At 44.8% G+C, this 14,778-nt stretch overlaps 1 protein-coding gene across 1 annotated transcript; it reads left to right on the top strand.

Moving 5' to 3' along the window:
* The first annotated feature begins 7,428 nt into the window (after positions 1-7,428).
* On the top strand, positions 7,429-12,291 carry CDRT4 (CMT1A duplicated region transcript 4). The gene is made up of 2 exons (XM_019502352.1): positions 7,429-7,570; positions 10,417-12,291. Exons 1-2 carry the CDS (start codon positions 7,450-7,452, stop codon positions 10,866-10,868), a joined length of 573 nt encoding a protein of 190 aa, XP_019357897.1. The 5' UTR covers positions 7,429-7,449; the 3' UTR covers positions 10,869-12,291.
* The last annotated feature ends 2,487 nt before the right edge of the window (positions 12,292-14,778 follow it).

A 14,778-nucleotide genomic window follows, 5' to 3' on the forward strand; every position in this document is an offset into this window, starting at 1 on the left:
GACGGCCAAATGCTGTGATGTTAATTCACACGGAACTAACGCTCAGAAAACAGTGGGTTTTATTGAGTGAAATTTCACTTTAGACCAAGGATTAGCATATTTTGGCCAGCATGGAAACTGCACTATATAAGGAGTGGAAAGCAGCATCTGCTGAGTGATGTTTCCCCAAGCAACTTTTATATCTGCATATGAACAGGATCTGCCTGTTTGCCTGCAAAAGCTTCTGGGTTTTCAGTGTTCTGCCAGTTGCTTCCTCTTTGTCAAAATGAGAAAGAGAGACCTGAACCAAAATCTTTGGGGCTGAATACACTGAAGTTGAGCAGTGTTTGATCTGGATTTGGCTGTTCATGTCTGGTGTTTCCATTCCAAGATGGAAGGCTTTCTCTTCTTTCTTTTCAATACCTTTGACTTGAAACTTCTCGAGCAATCCATTTTCTTGCTGGTTCATGTAGAATCACTGTTTTATGGGGATGTCTATGGAGATAGAAACAATGGGTCTTCTTCTTTGGTCTGCGTTAGCTATTTTCGCTACTTTGGTGACCCAAAAGAGCTACCATGCTCATTTAACAGACTGGTTGGACTCGGTCAATTGGTGCGTTGCCCCACCAAAGCAGCACAAAACAGCTGGGGTTTACCAATGAATCCAGTCTAATAACTGCAGTCCCTGTATCTCTTAATCCAAATCTTATGTGGAAAGCAGGAGCATCTTTCTAAGCATAAATGTGAAATTTAGACGTTCTGAATATGATTCTGGGTGTGGTAATCCTTCCCAAGTGGAGGTGCTTCTAACAAGCTTCTCTGCTCTGTCTGTGTGTATGGGGGATATACAGGGCCAAACTGTGGTGAACCCTATTGTTAGTGTTAAAATAAGGAAAGGTACAAGAAACCTTCCTCACCTTACATTACACATTTCAAGGCTGCAGTCAATTGGGCCACCCAATATTTGGAGGCTGCTCTCGGCTCTCACCCTTTTTGGTATCAGCAGTGCTAGAGATGTCATTACCAGAGATAATGATTGTTTTGTTGCAAAAGTCTTTATCACATCTATGGTATCAATGTCTTTAAAAAGTTCATTCTCAATTGATAACATTTCCAGTCCCATATATGCACAATATTAAAATTTTTTTTGCACTTGTACATTTTTTTTTTCATTTTTGGGCCTCCTTTCTGTCTGAGCCCTGGGCAGCCGCCTTGTTTGCCCATGCCTGTGTCCGGGTCTGGGTATAAGCAAAGGTATGACAATGGGGCTAGGTGCCTGGGGCCACACACAGTGACAGCAACAACTTCTAATTTTTGTCACTACTGGTAGAGTTGTGTAGCTGTAGCTGCAGCTGTTTTTTCCTGATCCCCCCACACCCAAGTTGATGCCAGGGCAGCTGCTCCAATTGTTCTGCCCTAGTTATGCCACTGGGTGCACACCTTCCCACAAGGGGTCTGTAGAAAGCTGAGCCATACTTGTCCCTTTATGGAACAGAAGAAATAGGTAGCTGGAGCAGGACTATCTTCCATATAGTGCACTTGCTACAGAGCTCCAGGAAAGGCTGGAGCCTTGATCCTAGTGCCTTCAGCCTCTGGGGATGTTTGGGCCGATCTCCCAATAAAAATTCAAACTCGGGCTCATTTTAACAATAAAAAATCAGGATTTGGGTGACTACACAAAATGCTTCCAGTGGGGCAATAGGATTCCACTGAAGCAAACTGTTTTTTAAAGTGGAACAAATGAATCTTGACCATCTCTGTGGGGAGATGCTTCTGGGTTTAAAACCTGAACGTGTGTACAACATAGTGACTGCATATGATTGCATCTAATCTAGAACCAAGTCCTGCTTCAGGACAACACCTCCATTGACTTTACTGAGAGCCCTGGGTGGTATGAAACTAGCTATTCGATCTAAGGTTGAATTTTTTTTGCAGCCTAGATAAGTTTGGCCTCCTTTCCCCAGTTACAAACTCAGCAGGTCTTTGCTCACCTTGAATGGCAATGCTTCCCAGGCCTTATTGCTAACAAGAGTAGTTCAGAGCAGCCTGCTTTGGAAAGTGAAGAGGAAATCATCACTGCCATATTCTTTCTTGACAGATTAGTCATAGACGTTCTCCAACTGTCAGGCTGGGTTGCACTGCTGGAGAGTTGTCTTTTGCTGAGGTTGCTTTCATAATGTTTAGGTTGGTTTCCTAAATTATAACCTTTAAATATAATTTGGGGAAAAAGTTTTCCTTAATAATAATAATAATAATAATAATAATAATAATAATAATAATAATAATAAAAAAAGTAAATTGATAGCTACTACTTTTATGGGTAGGATTTCTCTGAGCTCTCTATGTTGGACTCCCACTGAGCTCAGTGAGAGCTTTCCTCAAGGGAGTTTTACTTCAATAGAAACATTTTTAGGCCAACATGGAGGGGTTAGAAATTCCCACTTTATATGAGGATTTTTAAAGTGGGGCATGCAACATATTTATTCTCAAAACAATTGATTTTATTCTGTGGTAGAAGTGGAACAGACCCATAACATATAGTCTCACAGGAGTATAAATCACCCCACTAGAAATTAAAGTTGCCCCTTGGAAATCAAAGAGTGATTATACGCTGGTATAAGTTACACTGGTATATTGGTCACGCGTTTGTTTCCCCAGTCATCGCATCATCTCATGAGGTCATTTGTTTAATGGAAACCAATGTGCCCACCACCTAGTGGCCAGACAGTGTAGTAGTCCCTCCAGCAGACAGCTAACTTGGAAGAGAGTTGGGGAAAAGAAGGAACTGGGGCAGCTATTTGGACCTTTTTATAAGCTGTGGAAGAGTGGTCAGGCTGAGTGGTTATGAGTGGTTACAGTTTGTCCCAACAGCCAGGCATTTCAGAGGTTTGATTCTCACTAGACAGCTGAGTTACATGCTTTTGACAACACAGTATGAGAACACGAGCCGTGTTTGAGCTGTGTGGTACAGCAGATAGCAGGCCAAACCCAGCCTTTGGGCAGCCTGCCCCAACTGAGTGGGCAGAGAGGCTTAGCAAGGATGTTGAGGGTGACCCAGCTGAGCTTTCTGGCACCAGCTGCTGGGATTTCCCCGGCACTGAACCAGGCTCCATTTGTATTTGCAGGGTGTGTAGTGCTGAGCTGGGGTGCTCTGCTTGAATCCACTGTCCACAGGGAACGTGAGCTTCTGTCAGGACATACATGGGGCTTTTGCAAGTGGGAAGTCTGTGCCAGCATTGGAAAGGGAGACACCTCTCTTAGGCACTTGAGTCCTGGAGGATAGTTTGTTAACAAACGTTTTATCTTGGATGGCTGTTTATAAATTTAAAATTGGTTGTCTTAAACACCTTCCATCTTCAGTGGCAGATTCTGACTCCTGTATATGCCAGTGAAAAAAAACAGATTCATAGATTCATAGACGTTAGGACTGGAAGGGACCTTGGAAGATCATTGAGTCCTGCCCCCTGCCCCGGGGCAGGAAGTCAGCAGGGATCATAGGATCCCAGCAAGATAAATATCCAAATGTCTCTTGAAGGCGTTCAAGGTAGGTGCTTGAACCACCTCCGGCGGCAGTTCTTGGGAGCTCGGACAATAAAGAAGTTCTTCCTTATGTCCAGCCTGAAATGGTCTTGGAGGAGTTTGTGACTGTTTGACCTTGTCATCCTTTGGGGTGCTCTGGTGAATAGATGTTCCCCCAGGTCCTGGTGAGCACCCCTGCTAAACTTATAGGTGGCTACCAGATCACCCCTGAGCCTGAGCTTTTCCAGGCTGGCTTCTGCAATACCTCCTTGCAATAGTCTAGAGTGGAGTACAGATATGTCCCATGAGGCAGTCTGTAGAAACAGCCACTCACATAGTGGGGCTTAGAAGATATGCAGTGGGTCACAGAGTCTTCCTTCTGTTTGGTGCAAGCTAAAATCCAGACTGGTAGGCAAGGACAAGAAGTGGCTGCTTATTACTCCACCTAGTTTGCCACCCAAGGTCCATCCCCATCAAGTCCTGCCTTGGTATAATAACCCCTGCCATATGCCAACCCCAGTCTTGCCATGATCATCCACCTCTTCACCCTTGCCATACACATGTGTCCTTTAGCTTGAATCCTAGTTCACTTATTTGGTGTCCCCTGTTGAAATGCACGAACAGGACTGTGGAGAAAACTTACCTGGGTCGGCAGAGAGGCGGCAGGATGCCGCGCCAGCAGCTGATCATGGAGAGAGTGAAACCATGGTGGCTGGAGCCACTGCGGGTGAAGATCAAAGGAAAAACCCATGGTGGAGCCAGAAGGAGCTGAGAACGGCTCCCACATCAGCCTGGGTGTGCTTTATAAAAGCATTCCAGGGGTGACTGGCTGGGTGGACAACCTGCACCAAGATAAAAGGCCCAGCAGAAAGGAAGCTGGGGGGACCGGAAGCAGTGTCCCCAACTGGCCCAGATGACAGACAGCAGGTATCGGGTCCGGGGAAGAAGTGACACGGCAAGGGAGGTTGAAGCCTGGGCAGAGTCAGACACTGCGTAAGCTGGAAGCAAAGAGGGGCCACGGGAAATGCTCGGTACGAATACCATGAATGGCCAATGACTGCAGCCTCTAAGGGACTGAGCGCCAGGGAGGGTCAGAACATCAGCCCTGACAGACAACACCATGGTTGGCGTTAGGCGGGGGGTAGGGGAGGTGGAACCCGGAGAAGAAATACTGTGAGGACGACCGAGGGAAAGTACCAGGGGAGGGAGGACCAGACATCGTCCTCCCACTAAGAAACTACTTACCATCAAAGACGTGGCAAGCGAGACCCCTGGGGGGAACTGACCTGAGGTCACTCCCAATATCCTGGTCGTGCAGCCCAAGAAGCCATGGCAAAGTTTGAGGAGAACTCAAATGTGCGACTCTCGGGGGATAGGCACAGAAGGTTACAGGGACCAGTTGCTGGGATGATTTAATGGGTCAGATTTGAATCTGGATGGAGTTCCAAGAAGTCGGTGTAACAGTTTCATTGTTCTCTTTGCCTGTGATACATTTTGTAGGGTAGCTACCACCATTGTAGTGAGACAGAAGGTGAGAGTCAGGAAAAAACATTTTGGATCATCACTGCCCTAAAGCAGATTTATAACCCTGCAGGAGGGTTGGGAACAGAGATAGGCTTAGAAATCAGATCCTTGGGCCTCAGCCCAGGTTCATTTCTCCTTAATTCCGAATATACACAAATATAAGGGAACATGCTTCCTGACCAAATTGGCTTATCTTTGCTCTATAGCCAAATATCCTCAACCCTCCAAAAATGTAAACCTATACTATCCACCCTTACCTAAATTTCTTCTTTGATCATGTACAAAATTATTCCTCTTTATTCAAACAAAGGTTGTGCAAAGCCTCCGCTCTCTATCCCCAGCAGAAAAAGTCCACAAAAAAGAAAATTTAGCAATTCAAGAGTATGGCTGAGCACGAGCTTCTTCTGAAAACCCCAGACTACAGGGACATTATACAAATCACAGTTTTTTCTCTGTGATCAAAGCAGCTCTGTGCAGTCACAAATAGTATGAGATGCAAAGAGAACGTGTCTTCATATTCTCCTATTCCTAACTTTCTTTTACATCCAGTCATAAAGCTGTCAGTCTCCTTTTATATAAAAAGTGAATTTGGCTGGATACAGCCTTGGGCTTAGTGCATCCCAGATAAGGACTGATATTAAAAGCAGTAAGACTACAGTCAAGATGTACACATGTCCAGCCAAGTCTCATAACTATAATTCTTGTCTTTCTTTATTCTGTCCCCTCCCCTTTTATTTATTGCAACATACATTCTTCTCTGGGGCAGGGTCTATTCCATGTCTGGGTTTTTTTTGGTTTTGTTTTTGTTTTTTTTGCTTTGCAAAACATCCAGCAAGTTTACAGAATAATAAGCTACACACAAAAATAAGTCACTTTTGCACCAAGATCTTCCACGGGAGGGCCTGCTAAATATCTCCTCACAAGATCTACGGTTCAGTTTTGATTTGCTTTGAAACTACAGAGTAACAAGCATTTGCACATCACTTTCCAAGATGTTCTGGAATGTATACCACAGCTGTTTCATAGCAGAACTGTTTGGGGTCTGAGCTCTGGGAACAAATTGTGAGGTTTGGACATGCATTTAGGGTGCAGAGCGTTCTTTTCCCTGGACTTTGTAACTGAAGTTATTTAATTTACAACTCTGCTTTCCTGGGTGGCTGGGTGCCTGGCTTCTCCTTAAGTGTCTTGATGCTTCTTTTTTTAAAGACCTGACCTACAGCCCATTAAAACTGGTGGAAAGACTCCAAAGGGTTTTGTATCAACCTTGTATTCTTTGTGCCTTCTAATTCCAGAGTATCATTATTGCCTTTGGTGCCAACCCTGCTGTTTCTCAGTGGCTTTTAGTCTGCACTAAATTTGCACATATGTGTACACACACACACACACACACACAAAATGCATTTTCCTTATTACAAATGTTTCATATGCAAGTACTATTTAGCAGAGTCTGGCTCCTCACCTGTAGATCTTTTTTTATCTGCAGAAGGAAGATTGGATATAGCTGTTTGTCATTGGTCTCCTGATTACCTGCCAAATCAAAGCTCTCATTAAGAAAAATAGAGCTGTTAAAAAAGATGGAATTGTCCTTTCCTAGGCAGTTCTGATGGTTTGAAATTACTTTCTGCTATGGATCAGAACAAAAAGTCAAAATGTCAGGGGAAAAAAAACCTATGAAAAAATAATCTGAGAGTTTTCAAATGGTCAGTCTCAAAATGCGACCCGGCAGGCCAAAATGCCATGTTTTCACTTCAGCCCAAGAAAGGGTGTTTCATTTCAAAATCTGAATTCAAAGTGCTGTTTTTCATTTTAGTTTACCAGGTCAGAAAATGTCCACCTAGTTTGACATACTCCTGTGGAAGATTTTGATTGTGGTGGGAACGCATATTCTGATGGGGAATATTTTCATAAGAAAATGTTCTCCCACATCTCCTTAATGGTGCTAATGAGACCTACCTATGCATGTAACAGACCCAAGTCCTTCAGGAAGAAAATGCAAGTCCAGATGCACTAGGGAAAAGCCAGGAGTAGTTTCTGGGCAGCCCAGTTATGCTGGGGAGTGAAGAAAATTTTTAGTGCATGTCCTTGGGGGTATAACAAAAGGGTATCCTATCTTGAGCTGGGGATTGGATGAGATGACCTCCTGAGGTCTCTACCAGACATTAGTATCAGTGAAAAATAAGTGCTATGAAAGACTCCTCTTATTTTTAACCAGATAGGTGAAGTGAGCATCAGGATTATTCAAATGAGAGTAGGATTGCTGACAAGTATGATGCAGGGGGGAGGCAGTGGGAAGGAGAAGGGGGAAGCAGAAAACGAAAGAGAATAGCAGGGAATTATCTCAGTGCCTTCCAAGCTCTTGCAGGGAGGGCAGAAGTACAGCTTATGTAAGAGCAAATTCCAGACTGCATGCACCCTGTGTGAGACACTATGTCACTGGGAACTGCCCAGCGAAAGAGCAAAGCAGTCCAGAGGCTATGGGAATATTGCACAGCTCAACACAGTAGAGGCTTCTCTGACACTTTAGGGCTCAGGAGTGCACAGAACGTGGGTAGGTGCAGAGGGGGCACTAAAAACAAATGCTTTTTTTTATCCTGGCTTAGTGCAATTCTATCAGCAAAGTGGGCAGAAGACGAGGCTGAACAGAGCAAGCATTGCATTCACAGGCATGAAGTTTAGATCTTAGAACAGGTGACCAGGGTTCAGTATGTTTGGGTTCATTTGTTTCTGCTAGTGACTTCCTGCATGGACTTGGGAAATTCATATTGTCTTTGATTCCCCATCTTTCATATGGGGATCATAATATCTCCATACTTTACTTGGGTAGTATTTAAATCACTATTAGCTCTAGGCTCTGAGAGACTGGCCCCTTTGTGTTAGACTTTGTGTAACTAAGTGGTAAGCACTTGGTGTGCTGTATTGTTTGTTAGCTATTATATGTGGTACTGAGTTGTTAAAAGCTGTAACTTTGTGTGCTTCGTAAGGCACCATGTTTGCTTTTTGGCTGTGTCCCTGCTCAGAACAATAAAGGTACTGGCCCATGTTGGCTGAATTGGGCTCTTTTTCTGCCTCCTGGGCTAGTCTAACCTCCCCACCATTGTGGAACCACAAGTCTTAGCTCCTACAGCTCACAATCCACCCAGACAAGGAGTGGAAGGGAGGAAATATTATGATGTCCATTCCGCAGGTGGGAAACAGGCCGGTTTTGTGGAAGTGAAACTAATCTCCTGTGAAAACAATGACACTGACTGTAACGGAGATTGAATATGGCCCCAAAAGTATTATACGCAGATGGAAGAAAATCCCCTACCACTCTAGGTCAGGGCTGTCCAAGTTTGAAGAGGCGGAGGGCCACACTCCCTGTGGGCCGCACCAGCAGAGGCTGTGCACCATGCGGGTACACACCCTAACCACTGCACCGTACACCTGCCCGGGTTCCCCCCTACTGTACCACATGTCTACATGGGCATCCTCCTCCCCACATTATGTGGCACCCCCCTACCTCCTTGTGGAGCCACGCAGGCTCCTCCCTCCACTCCCATACACTCATGCAGCCCCAGCCTTTGCCTCAACTCCTGACGGTGCACCATGCCACACCGCCCCACCCTGGGGTGGGGCCAGGAAGTCTAAGCCAGAGGAGGGAGGGGGAGCCCAGCAGCTGAGCAAGGGCTTGGGGCGTACAACTTAACCTGAGTGGGCTGCATGTGGCCTGGGGGCTGCCAGTTGGATTGCCCTGTTCTAGATCATCTCTTCCATCCTCCTGCCCACTGTCACTTTTTTGCCATCTGTCTGTTCATCAATACTTAGTCCAATCAAGTTTTGACTGTCTTTAGTATGGAAACTGGTATTTTAGCCAATTACAGGCCTGGGAACCAGGGAAGTTTTTTCCCTATCCATCCTAAATGCCTTGCTTGTGCTTTTAGCTGGAGCACATTCAACTCCTGTATTTAATTTAGTCATAATTACATAGCTATTGTAATTTATTAGGCAACGTTTTAAAAAAAAAGTTAAATACACACAACAAACTCTGTGTGTACTAACGAGCTGGGTAATTCCTAAATGAATAATTGTTTCCGAAAAAAAACAAGCTAGTTTTTTGACAGGCTTAAATTTACACCAAAAGCCTGGTATTTCTCAAGGGCTGTTTAATGTTGTCTTCATTAATTTTCATTGATTTGCATTCTTCCTTGGATTTTCTCTCCTATGCAATTTCACCTTTGCATGTGCGTATTGAGGGAGAATGAATTTCTTTACTGTCCGAGCCCCCAAGGTCTGGAACAGCCTGCCATCGGAGGTGGTTCAAGCACCTACATTGAACACCTTCAAGAGAAATTTGGATGCTTGTCTTGCTGGGATCCTGTGACCCCAGCTGACTTCCTGCCCCTTGGGCAGGGGGCTGGACTTGATCTTCCGAGGTCCCTTCCAGCCCTAATGTCTATGAAATCTATAAAATCTATGAAAAAAAAATCCCTATAACACTTTCTTTCAGCCTTTTGGCTTCTTGAGATAGCAGAGAAGAAAATGTGGGCTGGAGATTAGAACAAAAAGCTGTGAAATGAGAGGCTTTCCTTTTGGTTTAGATGGTGCTCATTATTCTCTCTGATTTCACGCTTCAGGAATGACATAGGTGTTGTTGTTATTTCAATTTTTTTTTACCTTTTCCTTTTCATTAATTTATATGTGATAGCTCCAGCTTGACCTCAGTTCCATACTACCTGTGACATACTGCTATTAGGCATAATTATGCAGCCCATGCTGGTAGATGCTCATTGTTTAGATACCACTGGGTCTTAGCTAAGTCAATAGAAAGCTTCCTTATAGAACATAATCGGTGAAACATGACATGCGGGATAAGTATACATCAGTAAGTAAATAGCCAAAGATAGTGGGGAGAAGATGGGGCCTTGGCAGAACAGCCAACCATAGAAAGATACTTACACCTGGTGATGCAGGTAGGGGCATTCCCTCTCCTGCTGTGCAGCTGCTTGGGATATTGTTTCATCTTCATATCCTCCTGGCAGCCTAGTTCCCTAATCTAGCTAAGTAAAGCTGCAAACCAGGTAAAGTCTTCTATGAGAGATGATCTGGCCAGCGTAAACATTGCTGCAGTGCAGGTGCTGATAGCAGCACCAGTAATGGCAGTCCTGGAGCACAGTAGGAGTTGGGTATGGGATTGTTTGTCTACCTCTCTCTGTCCAGGCCCTGACTGGTTTCATTGCAGCTGTGGGTTCTTAGCTCTTTCCATATTGGAAAACCAGTGTTTGATATGTGGACTTCAGTGTGTGATGTTGAGAGTTCATGCCTCTTCTTCTTCCCCCTCAAGCTGCCTGAGGAAACAAGGATGGAGCTGGATGGGGTTGCTACGTTCTAAATTTGTCTTTATCTCTTGGATTCCAGAACAGAGTTCATACTCGGTGAACATAGGCCTTCCCAGCCATTCAATCCCCACAATCCCCAGCTGGCCAGCCTACGTCACTCATACATCTCCAGTGGTCAACATGCTAGTTGAGCAAGACAAGTTGAGAAAGGCCGGTCCCCAAGGAACTTCTCAGGACTGCAGACAAAGAACAGGCAGCAGCAAGAAAAGATGCGTATGCACACCAAGCAGTACATCTCAAGAAGCAGATTTCACCGGGACAGCACGAGTGCTGTCGAGGCCAAGGGAAAATAACAGCCCCCTTAGGATTGCTAAGAAATCTACGGCCAACATGGAGGGCTTGTTTTTCCACAGTAATTCATCATACCTTCCAATTAAAGGTAACAGGGTTATTTTCTCCAGAAAACCCCCCTTCCGTGTGCTACCAGATCGTTCCCAGATGTCTTCCAGCAAGGCAAAGTCAACTGCCTGAAGTTAGTAAAGTAGATCTCAAGCATTCTGCCTCACCACTCCAGAGTGCATTAAAGTTCCTCTGCAACTAACTTCTAGTTTTTTATTGTTTCTTTAAAAGCCACTGTCTGCCTCATGTATAACATTGCATGGAGGATTGAACTATATGGACAGAGCAAAAATCATGCCACTGTATTTGTTCACTAGTGTCTTGGAAATGCCCTGCAAAGGGATATAGTATTGAAGTCCAGCATGCAAATGCTTGCGCGCGCACACCCACCCACCCAAATATTTCCGCACAGGGCCTAATTCTTTCGTGCCTTGAATCTTGTGCCCTGGTTTTCATTGGTGCACAGTGAGTGCAAGAAGCTGTCTTCCTTATTTGGTGATGTTTTACAACCACTGGGCACTGGGTTTGCATGGGTGTAAATGACCGTACCAGATGAAGATCATGATTAAGGAAGAGGAAATTACACACAGGGTATGTCTGCAACCTCTTCCCTGACTCCCTTGGGGGCAGAGGAATGCTTCTGATCATCCTGCTCTCATATACTAAATGTAGAAATAGGGGGGTAAAGCTACTTCAGGGGAATCTTCTATGGCTGTTCAGAATCACAGCAGTTGCATATGGGAAACTGAGGCACAGAAGAATTACAGTCAAAAGCATCTGCAAGTCTTAAATATCCAGTTTGAGGTACCTGCAAGCTTGCTTCCCAGAGTGCTCAACATCTGCTAGCATTTCAGATACTGAAAGCATACTACTTATTAACTTTAGTTACAGCTGTGATTGCTCAGCTGTAGGAACACACACAACGACATACAGAAACTCTGTGACAGAGATAGGAATAGAATCCAGCTTTCCAGGACAGAAGTCAACTCCCTTAATCATCCAGTCACGCTTTCTCTTCCTTCACTCCCCTGCCACATTCACTGCATGCATTTTCCAACTTCTGCAACAATGAGGTAATCCAATGGACAATAGCCCCCTTTTCTACATAGCCCTGATTCATGCACAGAGCAGGTTTGTTCTGTACACTGATTGAGACGTGGTCCTGCAATAAAAATAGCAAGTGACCATTTAATTAAAGAATATATCTTTGTGAATCTGCACAAAAGAGCTGGCTTCTTTGCACTCTCTGGGCATATCTACATGTGCATTTACACCAGCTTAAATTTACTGCACAGTAAGTTACTGCTCAGAAAGCAGGAACAGACCGGTGTCTACACACGCAGATGTTACAGTGCATCAATGCTATGTGTGGTCTGATTTAGGACTAAAGTTAGTCCCAAGTCAGTCCACACACACAGTGTTACTGCACAGTAATGTGTCTACATGTGCATTACTGCTCAGTAATTAATTGGACATAGATTTTATACTTGCATGATGCAGGTATCAAATTTACACTCAAGTTGGCATAAGGTGCCATATTTACTGTGCAGTACAGGCATGCACATGTAGACACACACCCGTACTGTGCAGTAATTTTGGTTACTGTGCAGTAAATGCACCTGTGTAGACACGCCCTCTGGGTACCAGCAAAGGGAGCACCAAGAGCAGTGAAGAGACTCCTTGTCCCAGGAGCAGCAATTGGTGAGCAGGCCCTGCTCAGCCTGTGCAGTCCTGGGATGGAGCATCAGCACAGATGGATTCTTGGGAGAATTTAGCTGTCAAAAACCTTAACAAGTCTCTACTGAGTATGTGCAAACCTTTTTCCCCAGATGCTAACATCTTGGCCAAGTACGGACAGCTCTTCAGGGGGAAAACAAAAGTTAGATCCTTCACACCAACGTGCCTCCACCTACACTCTAATCTGAGGTCCTTGATCCAAAGCACTGAAGTGTCAGTCATTCTCAAGGAAGCAGCTAGGAGATTTTTTAAAAATGTGTGTAATACTTTATATTTTCCCCTTAGCCTCATTTTTGGAAATGGCAGAACAATTTCTGGTGAAACTTTCTGGACAAAAAAATCAGCCTGAGGCAAACAACTGATGTGGAAATTTTAGCTTAAGTATTTAAAGTGGGTAAAGATCCAAGTAACTTCAAACAGGATTTTGTAACAGAAAGTACTAATAATGATACCATCCACTGACCCCAACACAGAATAATATCCCTGGCTTCTCCTGCCAGCTACACTTGCCTCAATTTCTCCATCAGTAAGACAGGGTTAATAATGGTGATTGACCAAACACTCTGGCAAACACTTGGAGATCTCCAAATGAAAGATGCAAAGTATTAATAAATTCAACTGGAGTGATAATATGCAGCTTGCCAACAACTGTAACTATTAATAATTCTCTTTCCCTTGCTCTAACTGTAACTCTAAACTGCTCATTTTCACACTCCCTTACAACCACAGGCAAACACTTGACTGCACACAGGCAACACTATTGCAATACAGCCATGTCACATGTCCCATATTTGGCAGTGTGTCTGCTCTGGTTATGAGCCACAAAATTGAGACGGTTTAAATAAACTTTAGTTCATATTTCTTCCCTCATACGTTTCTGTTTTTTGTGGCAATGATCTTGGAAAAGAAAGTCTGTGACATCATTCCAGTGGGTACCTATGGGAATGGGATGGTAACATAAATCATTAGGTGATGGATTAGCAAATCCCGAGGGGCTGAGCATCTGAACTTGCTGTTGGCTTGAAGGACTCAGTATCATGAAGAATATGGACCTAGCACTTGAATCGCACCTGCACAGGTATGTCTTTGACTTGCTCCCATTGAAATCAGTAGCAACAGTCTGTTTACAGTCATTGCCCAGGGTTCTCCTTCAAGTCCAATCTAGGCTATAAACAGACCTTGGCAAATGAAGTGGATCAGCTGTGCTGGGATATGTCTCAGCAGAGCTAATCCGCTTCATTAGGTGAAACAGATGCTGCCTGTTGTCCCACAGGGTTGGGCCTCTGCCACTTCTGGCGGCAGCAGTGGCCCAATCCTGTGGGACAACACTCGGAGCACACCTTTACAAATGGGGAAATTCTGTGTTCCCCTGCTTGCAGGGGCATACCCGAAGTTGGAGTCCCCTGGCACCTCTGCAAGTGGGGAACCCTGGGCAGGCACTGCAGGGACTTCAGGGACTCAATTCTGCATACTCTGGGAATTCCTCTGTAGGGCAATTCCTGGGCTATGCAGGGTCAGGCCCCTGAAGCCCTGAGACTCTCTGCCTGGGGTGGCTGGAGAGCACAGGCAGCTCTTGGCTGCAAGGCTCTCTCATCTTACAACAGGTATCTGCTGCAAAAGGGCAGCACAAATTACTATCACCTTTTGTCTTGGCCACAAAATTGGGCATTTGTAGTGAGACAAAGGGCACAGATATCGGTTCGCGTTCACTTTGTGCTGCCGTAAAAAATATGATGCCACAACGGTGACATCTGTTTGAAGCCCTTTGATTCTCTATAATCCAGCTTCTGCTCCTTGCTTTCCCCTGAAACCTCTTCTGCCAACCTTTTCCTTGCCAAAGCCCTGAACCCATACTCTGCCTTCTTTCTCCTTTGATCTTTCAGCCTCCTCTGACACTACTGGTGATGCTCTTGAAAGCTTGTCCTCCTCTGGTTTCCATGAATCTGTGCTATCCTGGTTCTTCTTCAATCCTTTAAATACTCCTTTGAAGGATCCTCCTCATTGCCACTTGCACGTTCTAAGGGGCTATCCCACAGGGCTTTGTGCTTGGTCTCCATCTCTTCCTCTCGTACGCCTCTTCCACAAACACTAATTCCAGCTTTATTACAAGCACCTCTCTGCTGATGTCTTATAGACCTGGCATTTAACTTCGGGTCTGCTCGTGCATCCTCATCCTTATATCTGGCTTTGAGAAGTACAGTCTTGCCCTTTTTATATTCATTCAGTATGTTGCTGCGAAGATAATTTCCTAGCCCATAGCTTTCCTTACATCACCTCTCTCTGTGCATCCCTCCACTAGGTATGC

This window comes from Gavialis gangeticus, unplaced genomic scaffold, assembly GCF_001723915.1.
Source record: "Gavialis gangeticus isolate Ggan-Ray unplaced genomic scaffold, GavGan_comp1, whole genome shotgun sequence".
Lineage (NCBI taxonomy): Eukaryota > Metazoa > Chordata > Crocodylia > Gavialidae > Gavialis > Gavialis gangeticus.

Excerpts from the sequence above, each read along its gene's own strand:
- CDRT4 (XM_019502352.1), top strand. The coding sequence starts at position 7,450 with ATGTCACTGGGAACTGCCCAGCGAAAGAGCAAAGCAGTCCAGAGGCTA. Across the intron at positions 7,571-10,416 it reads CAGGAGTGCACAGAACGTGG|AACAGAGTTCATACTCGGTG; the intron begins GTAGGTGCAGAG and ends CTTGGATTCCAG.